General features: G+C 32.9%; 1 protein-coding gene across 1 annotated transcript in view; it reads right to left on the minus strand.

Annotated features, from left to right (window-relative positions):
* The window catches only part of LOC129229738 (neuron navigator 3-like), a 707,938-nt gene that overhangs the window by 560,797 nt on the left and 128,765 nt on the right, over positions 1-18,376 (minus strand). Inside the window, exon 2 of the mRNA XM_054864105.1 lies at positions 6,970-7,087. Coding sequence (XP_054720080.1) covers positions 6,970-7,087 — 118 coding nt within the window. The remainder of the gene's footprint in view (positions 1-6,969; positions 7,088-18,376) is intronic.

Raw genomic sequence — 18,376 nt, forward strand, 5'->3', positions numbered from 1 at the left:
AAAAAATGTATGGATTTAGGTACAATAAAAATAGTTTAAAAACATTAAATTATGTTGTTTAATCATTCAAAAAAAAAAGAATAAAACTATGAAACCGTCAACAAATAACGCAATTTAAGTGGAAAGATTGCACATAGACATTTTTTAGTCATCAAATTAAACAAAAAAGACAACAGATAAATTACAATATTAAATCATATTAGGAATATTTTTGTACTTATTTAAAATTTATGAATAGAAAAGTTTGCATTTTTCATAAATTTTGCTGAAAAAAGAAATAGCTATGAAAAGAGCGAGGTTCTTAAAACGCAGCTACAATAAACAAACTCAATATTTACACCAAGTTAATAACTGAATAAATATACTACTTGATCTGTTGTTTACACACATAATATTGAACAATTTGGTTGTTTAATCTTTTATGAAGCTTTACAAAGAAGTTCAAATTAAACTTTTCAATTTAACAATAATTTTCTGAAATTTAAAAAATTGCATAATAGAAAGTCCTTGAAACTTTTCTATAAAAAACGAAAATAACTTATTCATTGATTTTATAAAAATACATAAGAATAGTTACTTGCAACAGAAAAAAAATCGATCGCTATTAATGATGCAAAAAAGATGGCGCGTTACGAAATATAGGTGAAACAAGTATGAGAAATACGCAAAATGACATTTCTTGACCGAAATAAATAATCGCTAAATATTTAAGAAATGCTTGAAACGACGAGGGAGGGTTTGGGAGGGAGGTCACCCTCTGATTGTGGAGTAACTCACACTTCGGCCCCAACTTCGACCTACAGAACCGCTACCACCAACGCCTCGGAAGAGTTTCTGAATCTACTTCAGCACTTCTGAAGAAAAAATTCAAAAGTCCCTTTGATTTCCGAATTATGTCACCATTCAAAACGTCTTTAATCAATTTCTTACATTAATGCTCTAAATTCTTTCTAAACAATAAATTAAGTTTGAAAAACAAATCTTAATTTTATGAATGGTGTTAGTTTTAAACAACTCAGAAGTACAACTAGAGTTTAATTTCAGAAATTGAGGGAGTGGGAGGAGGGACACACAAGTGTTCTCGGAAATTCAAAAAATAGTCGTAAAAAATAAGAGTTCAAAATAATTATAAACATGGAGCAGAAGAAACCTTTTAAAACTTGCACCCGAGTTTGTTTTGACGTGCAGTGGCGGATTTAAAATATAGCAAATGTTGCAATTGCGCGAGAGGCCCCATAACCATAGGGGAACCGTAGGAGTTACAAAAATCCTTATTCAGTTTCCGTGATAGAGAAATAGGGCCCCAAAATGTATTTCAACGGGCCCCAAACTTGTAACCCCGCCGAAGCGATACAGAAAAGACTGCATTACTGTGATTCATATTACAAATATCAAAAAATTAAAAATTACCGTCGGTTCAACGGGAATCTAGCAAAATGACCCAAAAAACGGTTTCGCCATCTCATATTTGTTTCCATGGTCTCCAATTTGGCAATATATCACCAAATGATCGTCAGTCTAAGACACTATATTAGTTTTGCATCGAAATATGTAATTAAAAGCCACAAAAAATGAGTAAACTGACTTTTCAGAATACCCGATCGAAAGCAAAAAGGGAAATGCACAACTGGAACGTACGCACACCCCACATGCGAAAATTTAACCTTCTACAGCTTAACATTTTTGAGTTATGACTTATGAGAGATATATACGTACATCCAGCTGCAAGAAACAACGCAATAATTAACTTGTTTATACCTGAATGAAAAATTAAAAATTCCTTCAGGGGTGACTAAAATAAATTCATACTGAAATTCAAGTAAAAAATTTTATTAAGAAAACAATAACTCCCTTTACTATGTATTAAAAAGTAAAACTGCAAAGGTCCTTTTTTTTTTCAAAAACATCGGCCAATTCCATCGGCTTTTCGATGTATTTTAAGGCCGATGGGCCGATGTTTCCTGCAAGTTAGCATCGGCCGCCGATGCCTATGCCGATGGCTAAATTGTTGAACCATCGGCGCCGATGCATCGGCCAGGCCGATTCATCGGTCGAGTCCTAATATTTAGAGAGATAACCATTGAATCACATTAAAATGTGCAATATTGGAAAAATTAATCTGTACAGGACGTTTTGTTTCAGTTCGCAACAAACTTAGGTTAAAAATATTTAAATTTTTTTTTGCTTACTCCAAGGCACCATTATCATTAAATTGGCGTAAAAGGAAGTCATGTGATGCTCGTTTTTCTATCCAAAACGCCTAGCAAACTTTTGCATAAGTAAACCTCTATTCACATTTATTCAGCTTCAGACGAATTCCTGTCTTAAAGGGATTAACCAGGGTTGAGGAGTCGGAGTGATTTCGGGGTAAAGGAGTCGGAATTGGGAGTCGAAGACTTCATTCCAGGCCCAACGAAAGGCCATGTCAGCCTAGTCGGAAACAAGAGAGACAAGGCAGGGCCCGGCGACAATGACGCAAAAAGAAGAAAGGAAAAAATAAAAAAAAGGAAGTAAAAAAAAAGGAAGAAAGAAAAAAAAATGGGGGGGGGGGGGAGGGTGGACCCTCTGAACAAGAGAAAACGTAAAGATTAAGTAAAATTTAATCTTTTGATATTTACTGTTGCGGCACTTAAAATGGAGTCAATTGTTTTCCAGAAGCAGTTACGATTTTTTTCTTCCACCCTTTTTTTTCTTCCTTTTCCTCTTTTCTTTTCTTTTCGTTCCTTTCCCCTTTCTTTCGTACTTCCCCCCTTATCTCTTCTTTTTGGGGGACGGTAGGGGGCCTGGCGATATAACTGACAAGGGGCCTGCCTTGGCTCTAGGCGGTCCTGTTCATAACTAACACTCATGCGTGAATAGTTGGAAAATTTCGACTAGTTTGTACAAATTTATCAAAAAAAAAAAAAAAAAAAACAGGGGGGGGGGAGAAAAGAAAGAGAGCAAAAAGGAGAAGATAAAGAAGGGGGAAAAGAAGCAGAAACTGAGCTCTGTTGAGCTTCCATAAGGGGCCCGGCGACACTAAAGCAAAAAGTAAACGTAAAGGTTAAGTAAAATTTACTCTATTGGTATTCATTGTTGTGTCACTCAAAACAAAGTTCATTGTTTTCTAGTTAGCAGTTTTGACCCCCCCCCCCCTTTTTAATTATTTTTCTCTTTTCTTTTTTTTCTTTTTCCCTTTTTTTTCTTCTTTTTTTTGGGGGGGGGGGGGGGAGGAAGGGCCCGGCGACACAACTGACTAGGAGACCGCCTTGGCTCTCTGCGGCCCTGATTCATACTCATGCAAAAAAAGGTTTTGTTTTTGTGATCTTGATGGTATTGTTGCAGTGGTTTTTCCCTAAATTTTTATCTTTTAAAAACTTTTTTTTAAAAAGGGAATTTCACTGTTTCTTTAAAAATTCGGGAGAAATTTGCTTCATTATGGAGTTTGGGAGAAGGCATTGAAATTCGGGAGAGTTGGCATCTTTGCATCCCCCCCCCCATTGATCAAAATTAAATAATATCAAAACATTTCGTTGATAAAAATCCTTCAAATTAAAAAGTAAATATAAAAATATTCCTCCTCCTTAAAAAAATAAATAAATAAATAGATGGATTAAATAGATGGATGCATAGATATATAGATAGATAAACAAATAAGTAAATAAAAATAATGATAATAAAATAAAAATTATAAAATAAAAATAATAATAAAATAAAAATAGTAATAATGATAATAAATTAATAACAACAATAATAAAGATAAAATATAACGATAAAAAAAATATGATAAAATACAGTGAACGCCGGTTAATCGAATCGGTGCTTTTTTGAATCAACGGCTTTAATGAATCAAATTGTCAGAAACAGAATAAACTCCAGCTTTATTGAACTAGCCGCTTTATTGAATCAGCCGCTTTATCGAATCAAAACTATTTAGAACAAACGTGATTCATAAAAGCGGCGGCCACTGTAATAATAACAACAGCGGCAGTAATAATAATAATAATAGCAACAACAAAATAACAACAATAATAAGAATAGCAACAACAAAATAACAACAATAATAATAATAAAATAATGGAATAATAGTAATGATAATAATAACAATAATTAAATTATAATAATATTAACAACTTTTGAATAATATTAATAATAATAAAAAATAATAATAGTAAAAATAATCAAATAAACTAGTCACCTTCCATAACTGTCAGCAGTATAAATATCCTTACGGAATGAAACAAGGTATCACTGTCCAGTTTGAAATTACGAAATACCAAAAAAAACAAAAACATATTTCTCATTAATAAATACGCGCTCCCATCTCATATACAAGCATCTACACATTTTGTCGACAGTTAAAACGGCTGAGAATTTCAAACGGGTAAGGGAGTTGAGAGTTTTATGGAAATCATTTCAAGAGCTCCTTTTCTGCTTATTTTAGTGAAATTTGTGAGAATAAAAAGAATCATTAGTTTGCTATTTGCATTCATCTCGGCTGCGCTGAATTTTAAATGCGCATATTTTAACGGGATACAATCACCATTTCAAATGAGCAGTGATTTGTGAGTTGTGTCTCAGTTAGAAGCATCTATTATTTGTCTACAAAAAGAGTTTCAGTAAAGTACTTTTCACTTTTGAAATTCAATTACTTTGACGATTATTTTAGTTTACGTTTGTAACATTGTTTGGCTTAGCAGTGATAAAAAATATTTTTGTCTAGATGTAATTTGTTCACAAATTGTAAGTCCTGATTCAAGACCAAAAAAAAAAACATAACTAAATGAATAAGTAATTATGAAAAAAATAAAACAAATGGTTAAAAAAATAAGAATAAAGTAAAATAAACTATAAAACTGAGAAATAATAACAACAATAATAATAATAATAATTTTTCAAAAAAATAATAAGATAATAATAATAACAATAACAGCAGCAACAACAAAATAACAATAAAATAAAATAAATGATTAAAAAAATAAAAATAAAATTAAATAAACAATAAAATTGAAAAATGACAGTAATAATAATTTTTCATAAAAATAAAATAATAACAATAATAAGAACAACAACAAAATAACAATAAGAAAAAGAAATATAATAAAATATTTAAAAAAAAAAAAGAACTAGTCGCGTTTCGTTACGGTCAGCAGTATAAATACCCTTACGAGATAAAACAAGGTATCACTGTCCAGTTTGTTATTACGAAATACCAAAAAAAAAAAACATTTCTCATTAATAAATACGCGCTCCCATCTCATATACAAGCACCTACACGCTTTGTCGACAGTTAAAAAACGGCTTAGAATTTCAAATGGGTAAGGGAGTTGAGAGTTTTATGGAAATCATTTCAAGAGCTCCTTTTCTGCTTATTTTAGTGAAATTTGTGAGAATAAAAAGAATCATTAGTTTGCTATTTGCATTCATCTCGTCTGCGCTGAATTTTAAATGCGCATATTTTAACGGGATACAATCACCATTTCAAATGAGCAGTGATTTGTGAGTTGTGTCTCAGTTAGAAGCTTCTATTATTTGGCTGCGAAAAAGAGTTTCAGTTAAAGTACTTATACACTTTTAAAATTCTATTACTTTGACGATTATTTTAGCTTTTTTGTAACATTGTTTGACTTGGCAGTGATAAAAAATAAAAAAAATATTTAAGTCTATATGTAATTTGTTCACGAATTGAAAGTCCTGATTAAAGGCAAAAAAAAAAAAAAAAAAAAAAACTTAGTGAATAAGTAATGACGAATAAAATAAAATAAATGGGTTAAAAAATATAAAATTTAATAAATATGAATAAAATTAAGTAATAAATAAACAAACAAAATTAAAATAAATAAATAAACAAAAATAAAATAAATAGATAAATAAACATAAATAAATAAATAAAAAATTCGAAACTGAGAATAAAACAAAGCCAATTTGAAATGATAACAAATCAGTTTTGATGTTGAACCCACAAATGGAACGAGGAAATATTAAGGAAATAACTGTAACAGCATTTAATTTCGCGAGCCATACGACGGTCTCGCGAAAATAAGTGTTTTTGCAGTAGTACATCTTGCCAAAAAACACGAAGAAGATTTCGATGTACTAGTCGAGAATTAATGTAATTTTTGCTATTTATGTGGGATCCGGAGGAAGAATAATTCATGAAGCAATCCTAAAAAAGTTACCTGGTCCGTAAAAACGTGCACAATTGTGTAACTTGGTAAAATTATTTTTTGTGACGAAAAAAATCTACTTATTTTGAAGTAAAAGTTTCGATGTACTAGTCGAGAACTAATGTGTTTTTTGCTGTTTATGTGTGGTCCTAAAAAACGTTACCTGGTCAGATAAACGGGGCACAATTATGTAACTTTTTAAGACGAAACAAATCTATTTATTTTGAAGTAAAGATTTCGATGTACTAGCCGAGAATTGATGTCTTTTTTGCTGTTTATGTGAGATCCCGAGGCGGAATTATTCATAAAGCAATCCTGAAAAAAGTTACCTGGTCAGAAAAAACGTGCGCAATTACGTAACTTTTTGTGACGAAAAAATTTATTTATTTTGAAGCATAGAAAATGAAAACGAAAAACATATTCAATGAATTAATTTAAATATTTTCGGTATTCGAAATTTTCAAGTTAGACATGATTTAAAGGAGAATAAATACATAATTACGGTATCTCTACATATTGAGTTACTCAAAAATATACAAAAGTAGTAACGAGTGCTGAAAATATTTTATTCGAATAAAATTGCTTTAAAAATGAAAAAAAAAAAAAAAAAAAAAACCAGACAAAATTGTTTTGTTACCACATCGCGCGATTTTTCTCCTCGATAATTTTAGCTTTCATGAATTTCATTCGTCACGAATGTTAAAAAGCAATAAATTACATGACCTGCTATCATCTAAAGATCGTGAAAGGAGTGAACACCAGCGGGGTTGTTGTGATAGAAATCAGCAACGAAGATTGCTCAAGTAAAAGCAAAAAGACTTACTGACAGCTTCGATGACGTCAGCCAGTAGGACGCCGTCGCAAACGTCGACTTGCAAATCTTGGATGTTACGCTTGTAACGCCCTCTGTCCAGATAATGGTTTGCCCAGTCGGTGTAGATCTAAAAAGAAAATGACAATATTAAATACAAACAGATCATTGAAATATCGTTAACACGAAAGTATAACCGCACAAATAGATTTAGAATAATATACATGTACTAGAAAATCTCTCGTCAATTGCTTGTTTGGTGATATTTTTGCAGTTGAAATTTTAACCCTAACTCTAGTGGATGAACCCTAAACTCCAGTAGATAGCGTTCATTGTTTTCGTTTCTTCATTCCCCTGAAATTACAGTCTCACCAATAAAACAGTTAAGTGACCGGATCCAGCTCAGACATGTCAAAATAAAGCATTTCCCTGCATGTTAAACATTACCAAAACATATAGTCAAATTATCTTGCCACGCGAGTTACTATGACCCGAGTTTAATTGTTGATGGTGTCAGACCATTACATGATCAGTGAATTGTATATTATATATATAGGGTTTGTATATAAAGTAACCGGACTCAGTTTCTGACGCCCAGGTAAAACGTTTGTAAACCTGTTGTTGGTGCTCTAGTGGTGGTGGGGGAACGAGGGAAGGGGAGCGTACCCGAATCAGTTGCCTCCAAACGCTTGGAGGGTTAGCATCTAGCAATGTGTTATCATCAAATTTTGTGTCAAACTCAAGAAAACGCCTACGGAAACTCTTCAAATGATCAATGGGGTTTACGGTTAGGAAGCTTTATCAAGAACTCAAGTCTTCCAGTGGCACAAGAATTTCCGAGAGGGCTGCGATGATGTCTACGACGAACAGCGCGCCGGACGTCCATTAATCAGTCACACGGACCTAAATTGGCAAAAAATGCGTGATGTGTTGAACACTGGCAGTCGTCTGAGCATCCGAGCAATAGCAGAAGAGGTCAGGATCGATAAGATGACCGTCCATGACATTGCTAAGAACTATCTGTGCATGAGGAAGATCTGTGCAAAGCTGGTGCTAAAACACAAGACGGACGAGCAAAAGGAGCGTCGTGTGCCGGATACAGCACCACCGGACTTCTTCCTATTCCCCCAAGATCAAGAGAGTACTAAAGGGGACGCAGTTCGGGACTCTGGAAGCTGTTCAACTCGCTACGACGAGGGCTCGAGAAGCTTTACGGGTTGCCGACTTCCAGGGGGCTTTCAGGGACTGGAAAATCCGGTACTAAAGGGTTATCGACTTCCATGGGGACTACTTCAAAGATTTCTAGAGAAAAAAATGTAGAAATTTAACCAATAAATATGTTTTTTAAGATCAATCCGGTTACTTTTAATACAAACCCTGTATGAGGATGTAAGACAATACACGCATGGATTAACTCAGAAATCTACAACCACGGTAGAAAGTAGCTGCTTTAACAGTTCACACGTTTAATCAATATGACGTTTACCCTATTATTCTGACTACAGTTTTTCTGTCTTTATTTCTGCGTTAAAGCCCTCAGAAAACCGTTTTCTGTTTTCCTTTCTCATGAAAATCTAATAACCTTCATTTTTTGATAGTTCTCTTTTCAAGCATACACAATCACTCATTACGGAAATAGGTACTCGGCATAAAAAAATGAGAACAATTTTTCTTTCCGAAAACTCTGAATCTTTCACGAGAGCCAGGACTTTGTCATAACTCGTGATTAATGGGCCGAAGTTTTGCAGTTGCTTGATTAATGGGGAAAATGAACTCAGATTTCAAGTTGGTCCATCGGCAGTTATCACTGCACAGTGGAGGGAAAAAAAGCTGCTTGCCTGACTGGGAAGGGCAGGAACAGCGATTAAAAATGTACTTCAGATAATTGCTGTTGGAATTGCCAAGAAAATGAAAGTTTTGCAGCGTGATAACAGCAGTTAATCCATCTTTGATGCCTTTTCTTAGATTATGTGACCAATTCTGTAGTTAAGGGGTGTTCTGTGTGGTTATAGTTCAAGTTACCTATTTTGAACCTATTAGAGCTCGTTCTATTAGGCAAGTCATTAAAATAGGCATGGGCAAGGTCGTTCTTTTCAATGATTTGTTCATCAGACGATAGTTCATTTTCTGTATCCGTACACTGAAATCGTTCATTTGAACCACTTCGTTCAGTTAAAAAGTTGGGAAAGTTTTTAAAAACTTCATCAAACAATTATTAAATATTTGTATGAAAATTAAAACTCGTTAAATTATAAATAATTATAAAAGCCAGATATTAGTCTATAAAATTCTGAATAATGATACATGAACTTACTGATGTAAACAAGATGGCGACGAAAAGCTGAAGCGTAAATGAAGCCGAATGTGTTATTATAAAACAATAAAAAGAAGCAACTAACAATATATTAACTTGTGCTGTACAGCATAAAGACTAATAAAAATAAAAATGAACGAACAACCAAACTAAAACAAATGTTATTCCAGTACAATGTTCAAAATCGTACACCAGTGGAATGAACGGAGTGTGGTAAGAATACTGATAGTAGGATATAACAATATTCCGAACCGTTCAAAAGGACGGCGGATCATTTTCAGGAGCCCGTCTTTTAAATCCGTTCGTTCATGAACGACACATTCCTAAATTGAAACTTCATATGCACATCATATGGGTAATGAAAAAGATAAATTTACAATAAGGAAACATCTGTTCAATTTTGTGCCACCAGGTTTGAAAGGCTTCCCTCTTTTCCAGTCGGAGGTTAAAAACAACGAACGAAGGACAAAATTTGGTTTTATCACAGATTGTATTCAATGTGTTTTAAATTTGCTTCAGTTACACGTTTAAATCGTGTTATAGCATCTTCAACATCAACGCGATAGATTCCTCTATCAAATGCAGCAAATTAGCGGACAAGAACTATAAAAAAAGAAGCCAAGAAGACTTCAACAGAGAATAAAAATTAGAACTAGCTTTTTAACATTTCAGCTTTCTTTTTCCCATGACCCATATACAGTTTTTCGAATATTCATTCTATGAACCTATTAGATCGAGCTCTACGGAGCTCTAAACAGGGTAACACTTTTATCATAACTTCCTTGTAGTTAGATCATTGTTCGAGCTAACAGAAATGGTGGGGACGGATGGTCAATTTATTAGGTGTAGTACTTGAGGTTCATCCTTAAAAACTCATTTTAGCAAATTAGTTAATTTGAAAAGTTTTTATGGTTTTTTCTTGATATACTTCAGATAACTTCTGATGGAATTGGCATCAAAACAAAGCTTTGCAATGTGACCAAGATTACTTGAATTATATAAAACGAACAACCTTAGATTTTTATTGCAGGTTTCAGAGTATTTAGAAAAAGTAGAAAACTCGAGGAAATATGAAATGCTTATTAAAGTATGATAAACAAAATGTTCATGTACATTTTCACTTCTCGCTTAATTCAATACGCAACGGCAACAAAGTAAAATTTAAGCATATCGTACTATCTATTCGAATATAGTTCTTTTTTTTTTTTGAAACAGAATAAGGGAGCAGACAAGGAAGCTATCAATGCCCTTTGGCATGGACGGATACATGGGAGGGGCGATGGGGGCGATCGCCTCTCCCTTGACGGATCCTACACCGGCAATTTTTCCGAATTGAAGTCCTAAAATGCAATTGAAGGCGATCTTTGATGACGTTTGTTGTTCTAAAATTCAATTCTAGAATACCTCTTTCAACGGAAATGGAAAGGAATAACTTCGAGGACCTCCTTGGCTAAATCTCTATGTTTTAGCTGTTTCAGATTAAAATGCTATTGCAGCAAATCAAGCTTAGATATCAGGTACGTAGTAACAGTTAAGTTTAAAAATCAACCACCCTCTCTTTAAAAAGTTTCTGGATCCGCCCATGTCCTTTGGCAAGGGAAAGAATATTAACTTGAGTTCGGGTTCCAATGTAGATAACGGACAATATGTATTTTGGAATCATCTACAAGTATATCAGGTGTTCCCAACTGATTCGCGGCACCCTCTGAAGAATTGGAATTTTATTACGCCACCTTATTCGATTCCTATTACACGTGTATATAATGGACACGTCGCGGCACCCCTCTCCTCTCAATGTGGCACCCTAGGAAGCCACGGCACCCCCTTTTGGAACCCCTCATCTATGTAGTATATTATTTTCTTACTTGGCTAGAAAAATTCGTTGAACTTTTCACTTTCCGTCAGAAATGTTTGTAAATAGTAATCAATTTAGACCTAGAAATTTTTAGGAATTTAGTGTGAATATCTGTATTATTGCTAGTTCATTATGTAATTTATTTACTGCACTGATGAGAAGAAAAACCTTAGTTGAAATAAAACTAGCTTTGAAGAAGCTTACATAAACATCTTCATATTGCAAATACATTTTAATTCTTTGCATACTTAAGCCTTTCGTAAATGTTCACCCTTTAGAATTGCTAACACAACACACAACCTATTTCTTTCACATAAAATTTAAAAAACTTTCTGAGTAAAAAGGACGGCAAAACCTATCTCCTTAAAAAATGACAAATTGTTTCCCATATCTTCATAGTTGTACGCAGCCTCAGAAAATATCGACTTTCTAGAAGGTCCCTTAAAGTTAAAGTAAAAAAAAAGAAATAAAACTTCCAAACAAATAGCATAGGAAAAAGATACCCAAGATGCTACAGCACAAAATTAATTTAAAAAAATACACATTATTAAATTATTCCGCAGATTTAATTAAATATTCAATATACGTAATAGCATCTTCGCCTTACACAAAGCCAGGGAACAATTCCAACTCAAAGATTTCCGGAAGAAGAAAAAAAAAGAAGTTCCGTGAGCAAACACCAGAGGAACCCCAATAAACAATAGCCGTCTTAATCTAGAATTCAATTAGGCGGGAACCGGGGATTATGGGTAATCCCTCAAGCCGATTTAAACAGTAGAAAGACTTTGTTACTGGAGACAGACAATGGAAATATTCTTATGGAAACGTTCGGCGGTTGTGTTCGTTTTTAATAAATTTTCAATCGATAATGCCCGTTCCCATAGAGCTAAAACTGAAGACAGCTCTTAAGCTCCACGATAAGCGATGTTGTAAGATATAATCGATCATTTAAAGAAGAAGTTGCAAGGAAAGGAGGTGGAAAATTGAAACGAAGGAGGTTAAGTCCAAGGAAAGGTTTGTGAAAAAAATGGAAATGACGATAAATAATAATGATTTACCATCATTAGGTGATTTTCTCGTATAAAAAAAAGATGGAGCTTTGAGCTTAAAAATGCTTTCTAGGTAAACCGTATAAATAATTTACGTCATTACCTGCAAACACAAGTTCATAAAAATTGTGTTTTTTTTTTTTTTTTTTTAATTACATCTATTTCAGCTTTTTGCTTAACCACAGAATAATTGTAAATATCATGTAAAACAGCATTTAAGAAAAAAATAAGATAAATTGCCGTTGTATTATATTTTTCAATTCTTTGTAAAGAAGGTTATAGAGTAGTCGTATCTAATCTTTACTAATAATAAAGCTGAAAGTCTCTCTGTCTGGATCTCTGTGACGCACGTAGCGCCTAGACCGTTCGGCCGATTTTCATGAAATTTGGCACAGAACTAGTTTGTAACATGGGGGTGTGCACCTCGAAGCGATTTTCGAAAATTCAATTTTGTTTTGCAGTCGGACCTCGATATAAGGTCACTCCACAGGACTTCACAAAACTGACCTTATAAGCGGGGTGACCTTATAACCGATTCATATATATATTTATTGATAAATAAGGATGTATTTACAAGGATGTATACATTAATTCTTTTTAAAATTTAATACGTCCAAAAACATAAGTTAATTAAATTATAACAGTTCAATCGATTTGAACCAATTGAAATTTTTGGAATTAATAAGAAATTTTGAAATGCTTTTTAAAACTTCCATTTAGAATAAAACTGCCTTCAAATATGCCCAAGCAAAGAACTGATGTGCAACTTACCTCACTTAAAATTACATTAATACAAAACTGACACGTTTTTCTTTAGTTTAAGCACAATGGTTTCTAAGTATCTTCTGAAAATTTTCTTCGGCTTCTAATGACTGGTAAAAAATTGCAATATGTACATACTGAGTGCCCACGTTACTACTTCATATTTTAGTATCACTGCCGTAACACTCACTTTCTGCTGTTAATTTACTACGTTAATAGGAAAAATGACTTTTCACTTTTTAAGGATTGTATATCGCGGAAAATTCTTCGAAGTAAATCTATTAGGCAATGAAATCATTTAAAGAAGTCAGACAAAAGTGACCTTATAAGCGATTAATGTATTATGACCTGACCATATACCCGATTATACATAACATAGAATTCCTATTCAGCGAGCCGGGACTTTAGAAAAGTGACCTTATATGCGGGGGGACCTTTTAAGCGGGTGACCATATATCGAGGTCTGACTGTATTTCCATTCCAATTTTAAGCATTTTTTACCGAGCAAATTATGATAACATGAAACATAGGTGAGCAAATGAACATAGCAAATTGGCGAGAAATTCATCACACAATTTTTGTAAATATACAAGCTAACCGAAAGACCTTTTAATTTTCTACTACGCGGTGCGGGTACCGCTAGTTGAAAATATAATACGAGTTCATGCACGTGCGAAAAGAGTTTATTTTAAATTCATAATTTTTTTCCAAGGAACCTAAAAGAAATTGTGTTCAAAATTTTGAACAGTATGAAATTCGTTTTTAACCAGATTTTCAGTCCTGAAAGAAATTAATAAAGAAAAGGAAATGTTTAGGGAAATACAGCCGGGAGTGGCAATGCTAAAGTGAGAAATAAGGTTTCTTGATTAAGAAAACATAGCCTTCTGCTTTGGCGATAAAAATATTGACTGGTAGGAATTTTAGTTAATGTCTCACTAAAACAGAACTAAAATATGTATAATTTCTAATCAGAATGATACTAGAAAAAATTAACGAGTGCATACATAACCTAATTTAAAAGCACTGCGTGATAATTACCAAGAATGACTCTTATTTAAGGCTGACCTTCAGCAACAATAATTTAACATCATGCTTTAAAAGAAAGAGAGAAATATTTTAGATTCTTGGTTTTGTTGGCGATCGATGTAGGAAAGCGTTTCATAAAGATTAACGATGCAAATTTTGACAATGGTTTAGCATGGAGTTCTACCTCAAATATTTCCTTACGCCAAACGGGATTTTACGATTCATTTTTATCGCTAAATATGGTGAGTTGCAGTGGCGGATTTAAACGTTTGATGGGCCCTCGCAAAGCACCTTTGGGGGCCTTTTTGTCTATCATAAAACTAGTAAAACTTGAAACATTTGCATTTGTGTATCCCTTCGGGTCCCCTATGGTCTTGGGGGACCCTCGCAATTGCGACATGGTAAATGTGCTATTGATGAGTTGTCACAAATATCTAGGCCCGACGAGAGGCCATGTCAGCCTAGTCGAAACTAGGGGCCCGGGCATTCGGGGGGCCCGGCGACATTGACGCAAAAAAATAAAGGAAGAAAAGACGGAAAGAAAAAAAAAGAAAGAAAAGGGGAAGAGACTCCGACTAGTAAGCAGTTTTGATTTTTTTTTCTTTTTTTTCCCCACTTATTTTCTTTCTCCCACCTTTTTTCTTCTTTCCCACTTTTTTTTCTTCTTTCGCCCCTTTTCTTTTCTTTTTTTCTTTTTTTCCCTTTTTCGGGGGTCGGGAGGGGCCCGGTGACGTAACTGACAAAAGGCCCGCCTTGGCTCTCTGGAAACCCTGCAAATATCTGCTAATTTATGACGTTGCTTCCGCTTTAAGGTAAAATTTTACCCACAAAGTACCAAACGACAAAGTACTTCCATAAAAACTTAATTACAAATTATTTAAGGCTTCTGTTTGAAAAGTCATTATCAACCCACAACAATGGTTGAAAACAACACACAGCTATCTCCTGTCATTTTGCTAACCCCCAAGAAGCAAAATACATTTTTCTGAAAACTTGAATCTCCATCGGTCATTACGCCTGAGCAGAAAACGAGCTTTAAATTCCATCTCTTTTCTTTGTTTCTATAGCAACAACATCGCTTGAATACAGGCTCGCGTTCTCCTACGAGCAAAAGCGCTTCTCATTAAAAATCTACTCCAACAGCTACCTAGCCAAATAACGACTGACAACATCACTTTAGTAAAGAAATTCACGAACGCCGGTTGTTAGAACAAAGAGTGAAAGGTGCTAGGCCGGAGAAATAATTAACCGTTTATTTGAAGCAAGAGAAAGAGAAATTTTTCGTTTCGAAGTGAACGTATCTTTTTGCTTTCTTTCAGCTAACGATTATATTACTTTCAGCGTTCTCTGTTCTCTATTCGAACCCAAGATTGTGTTTACATTATTTTACCTAATTAAATATACATTCAGAACTTTGTGCAAGCAATTTTTGAGGAAGACGAAAACTTGATTCATTTCATTAGGAAGTGCGAAACTAGAGAAAGCGAGGGGAGAGATAAGGATTAGCCATTCTTCCGAAACCTCACTACTTTGATTAACTTTCACGAGTTCATTACCTATCAAAATAGAAGAGTAACAATTTTTCAAACAAAATTTTTCAGCAGCATACTTATTTACTCAAAACGGGAAAAGCAGAAAAGTATGTAGATTGTTTGTAGTATAGTATCTTTAATTGCAGATGAAACGGGCTTCCGGTCAAGATATTTCAACCGGCATGCCCGGTTTATGAACCGGATAACCTACCAGTAGCATGATATTACAATTCTCAGGCCTGAAATTATATACTGAGAAATTAGATAAATGTAACAAAAAAGAAGTCTACATGTTAAACAATTGAATACGAAAAAAAAAAAATGCTATTTGAAAAATTTTGTAAAAAAACTCAATGAAAAGATCTGGTTTACTTTTAATATTTTTCATACTCTGATCTTATGAAGTATTTGTAAAGAAAATTGAGTGTCAGATTTTTTCTTCTGTTTTTCAAGATTGGTGGGAAAAAAAAGCGATTTTAAGATGAAATTAACTCACTATATAGTAGCATATACACTGTTGGATGGTAAAGAAAGTCACTTTTGGACTAGGAAAAACTAGACTTTGATTTTTGACCAATTTAGCAGACATGTTATTCATTATCTGATCAATATATCAAGTATTGAAACTGAAAGTTATAAAGAAAAATAATTGGTAATCTAGAAATTTTTAAAAATGAAATTCAAACAAATAACTATTAATTTTTTTTATAAATATATAAAGAGAAAGAGAGAAACATACTGACATGGCCAGATATTCGGCTGAAACTAGGATTGGATGTTCGGCATTCAGTATCCGGCTGCATTGATTCCCGTTGTATCACTACTTTTAATAATGAATGAAATCATTTATTCCTCTTTCATTACTATGAACGTGGAGATGTGATCAATTTCCTGAAGCAATCTTTGTAAGGAAATATGCTGAAGGCTTTTCGGAAATTTTTATTGACTTAGTTTATTAACTCAAAAAGTGTATGTATCACAAAAAGATGATTTTCCAAATCAAAAGAAATTTTTAATTCTTTTGATTAACGTTTTGTATACACTTCCGAAAATGTTATCAAATCTTCTTTTTAGTTCCAAAAAAAAAAAACATTTTAACTCGATTTTCTCCATTATTTATTTAGTTACTTATTTATTTTTTTGCTATAATTATAAGGACTATAATTTCATTTTTTTGGTAGTATTTTGCTTATTCTTGTGTTGATGAAGTTCAACTTATGATTCAACATCTTTTTATTTCTGAAATACTGGCTAACACTTCATACTTTAAGTCAGAACACGGTAAGAGATTGGAAACCCCCAATCAAGGAATCTATCCCATACTAAATGCACTTTAAAAATTGATTTTTTTTTTTTAGAATAAGGACTGCATTTCTCGTAGTCATTTTGGAACGAAATGCTGAAATGGTTGAAGTTGGATTAAAAGCCACCACCCTTTTTATAGATTTTTGCCGCTAGAATAACCTGCCACTTACTCAAACCCAGCCCTGTTTGAAAGACAGGACTATAAGTAAATCAACCGTCATCATTGAAACACATAAATCTAGCACTGATTGTTATAAGTGATGGAATAATCGAGCATATAATATTATGGACAGACCAATCATTTCATCATTCTTCACTTTCTTCGTAAAAAAAAAAGTTAATTGAAAGAAAAACTGCTTTCCAGTCATCTTGGCAACAACTAGTACTGAAATGTAACTTAACTTACGATCAAATTGATTAAATGTCGTCAAGTTCCTTTATCATTGCCAAAGAGATGAATTATGAATGGAGGAATATTTACGACTAAAGTCAAGTGCATGTGAAAGTAAATTATTGTTAGCTTTAACCAATGCTGTAGAGTGATTAAAGTTTACTGAAAAGATTGTAATGTTATAATATCGGTTGTTTTATTTTATTAAAGGGCCGGACACATTTTGGGGAAAAAAAATAAATAAACAGTTCAGAGTTTTGGAATGTTTTACAAACTCACCATCTAGTTAGACAAAAATATTTAAAAAATATTTTTTATTTAAATTTAATTTGTTTTTAAAAAATGGGGTTGTTTTAAGTCGCTAAAACTCTAAAATATTCCAGGTCAATTAAAAAAAGAAATTTCAAAAGATTATGCACAAACATCTAAGTTTCATATTTTTTCCTGCGATTTAAAAAATATAGATTCAATAAAAAATAGAAAATATTTGAAGAAAATTTCGGAAAATTCGAAGATATTTTTTTTTTTTAACAAATTATATTTTTTGCAGAAAACTTTTTTTTTTCAAATTCGCAGGATAAAAATTAAAGTAAACTGTTCGAAAAAGATATGCTCCAAATTTCATTACTTTATCAGTTCTTGACTTCTAAGAGTTTGAATGCACAAAATTGGAAAAAAATGCATCATGGAGAAAAATGCGTTTAAAGTTTTAAAGTTAAGTATAAAATTTAGTTAAATGCACGCAACAAAAATAAATATATATCTTTCGTTCTAATTAAGATAGGAACAAGATTCAAACGTCAAGCAGACAAAAAACTGAGAGGTTTTTTAATGATTAAAAAAAAAAGCAAACTTTGACGATTTTTGTATATAAATATATCAGATGGCGACCATTTAAAGTAACAAAATACTTTCAATATATTTTTATCATTACTGCTATTACTAACTATATAATATACAATTAGTAATACTAATCACTATTTAATTTTACTATTTGCTATATTCATTGTTTTAGGTGGCAGTGTTCGATGGCAAACGATGCTGTTCTAGGCTTGAAACTGAGAGAGTTTTTGTTTGTATACACATAATAATTTAGTTTTATTAAACGTTTTCAAACTAACAATTTTTGTGTTTTCACCGATAACAGTTTCAAGTATAAATGGAATGAGTTTGCAATTGAATTAA

Source organism: Uloborus diversus, chromosome 9 (assembly GCF_026930045.1).
Source record: "Uloborus diversus isolate 005 chromosome 9, Udiv.v.3.1, whole genome shotgun sequence".
In the NCBI taxonomy this organism is placed as follows: Eukaryota; Metazoa; Arthropoda; class Arachnida; order Araneae; family Uloboridae; genus Uloborus; species Uloborus diversus.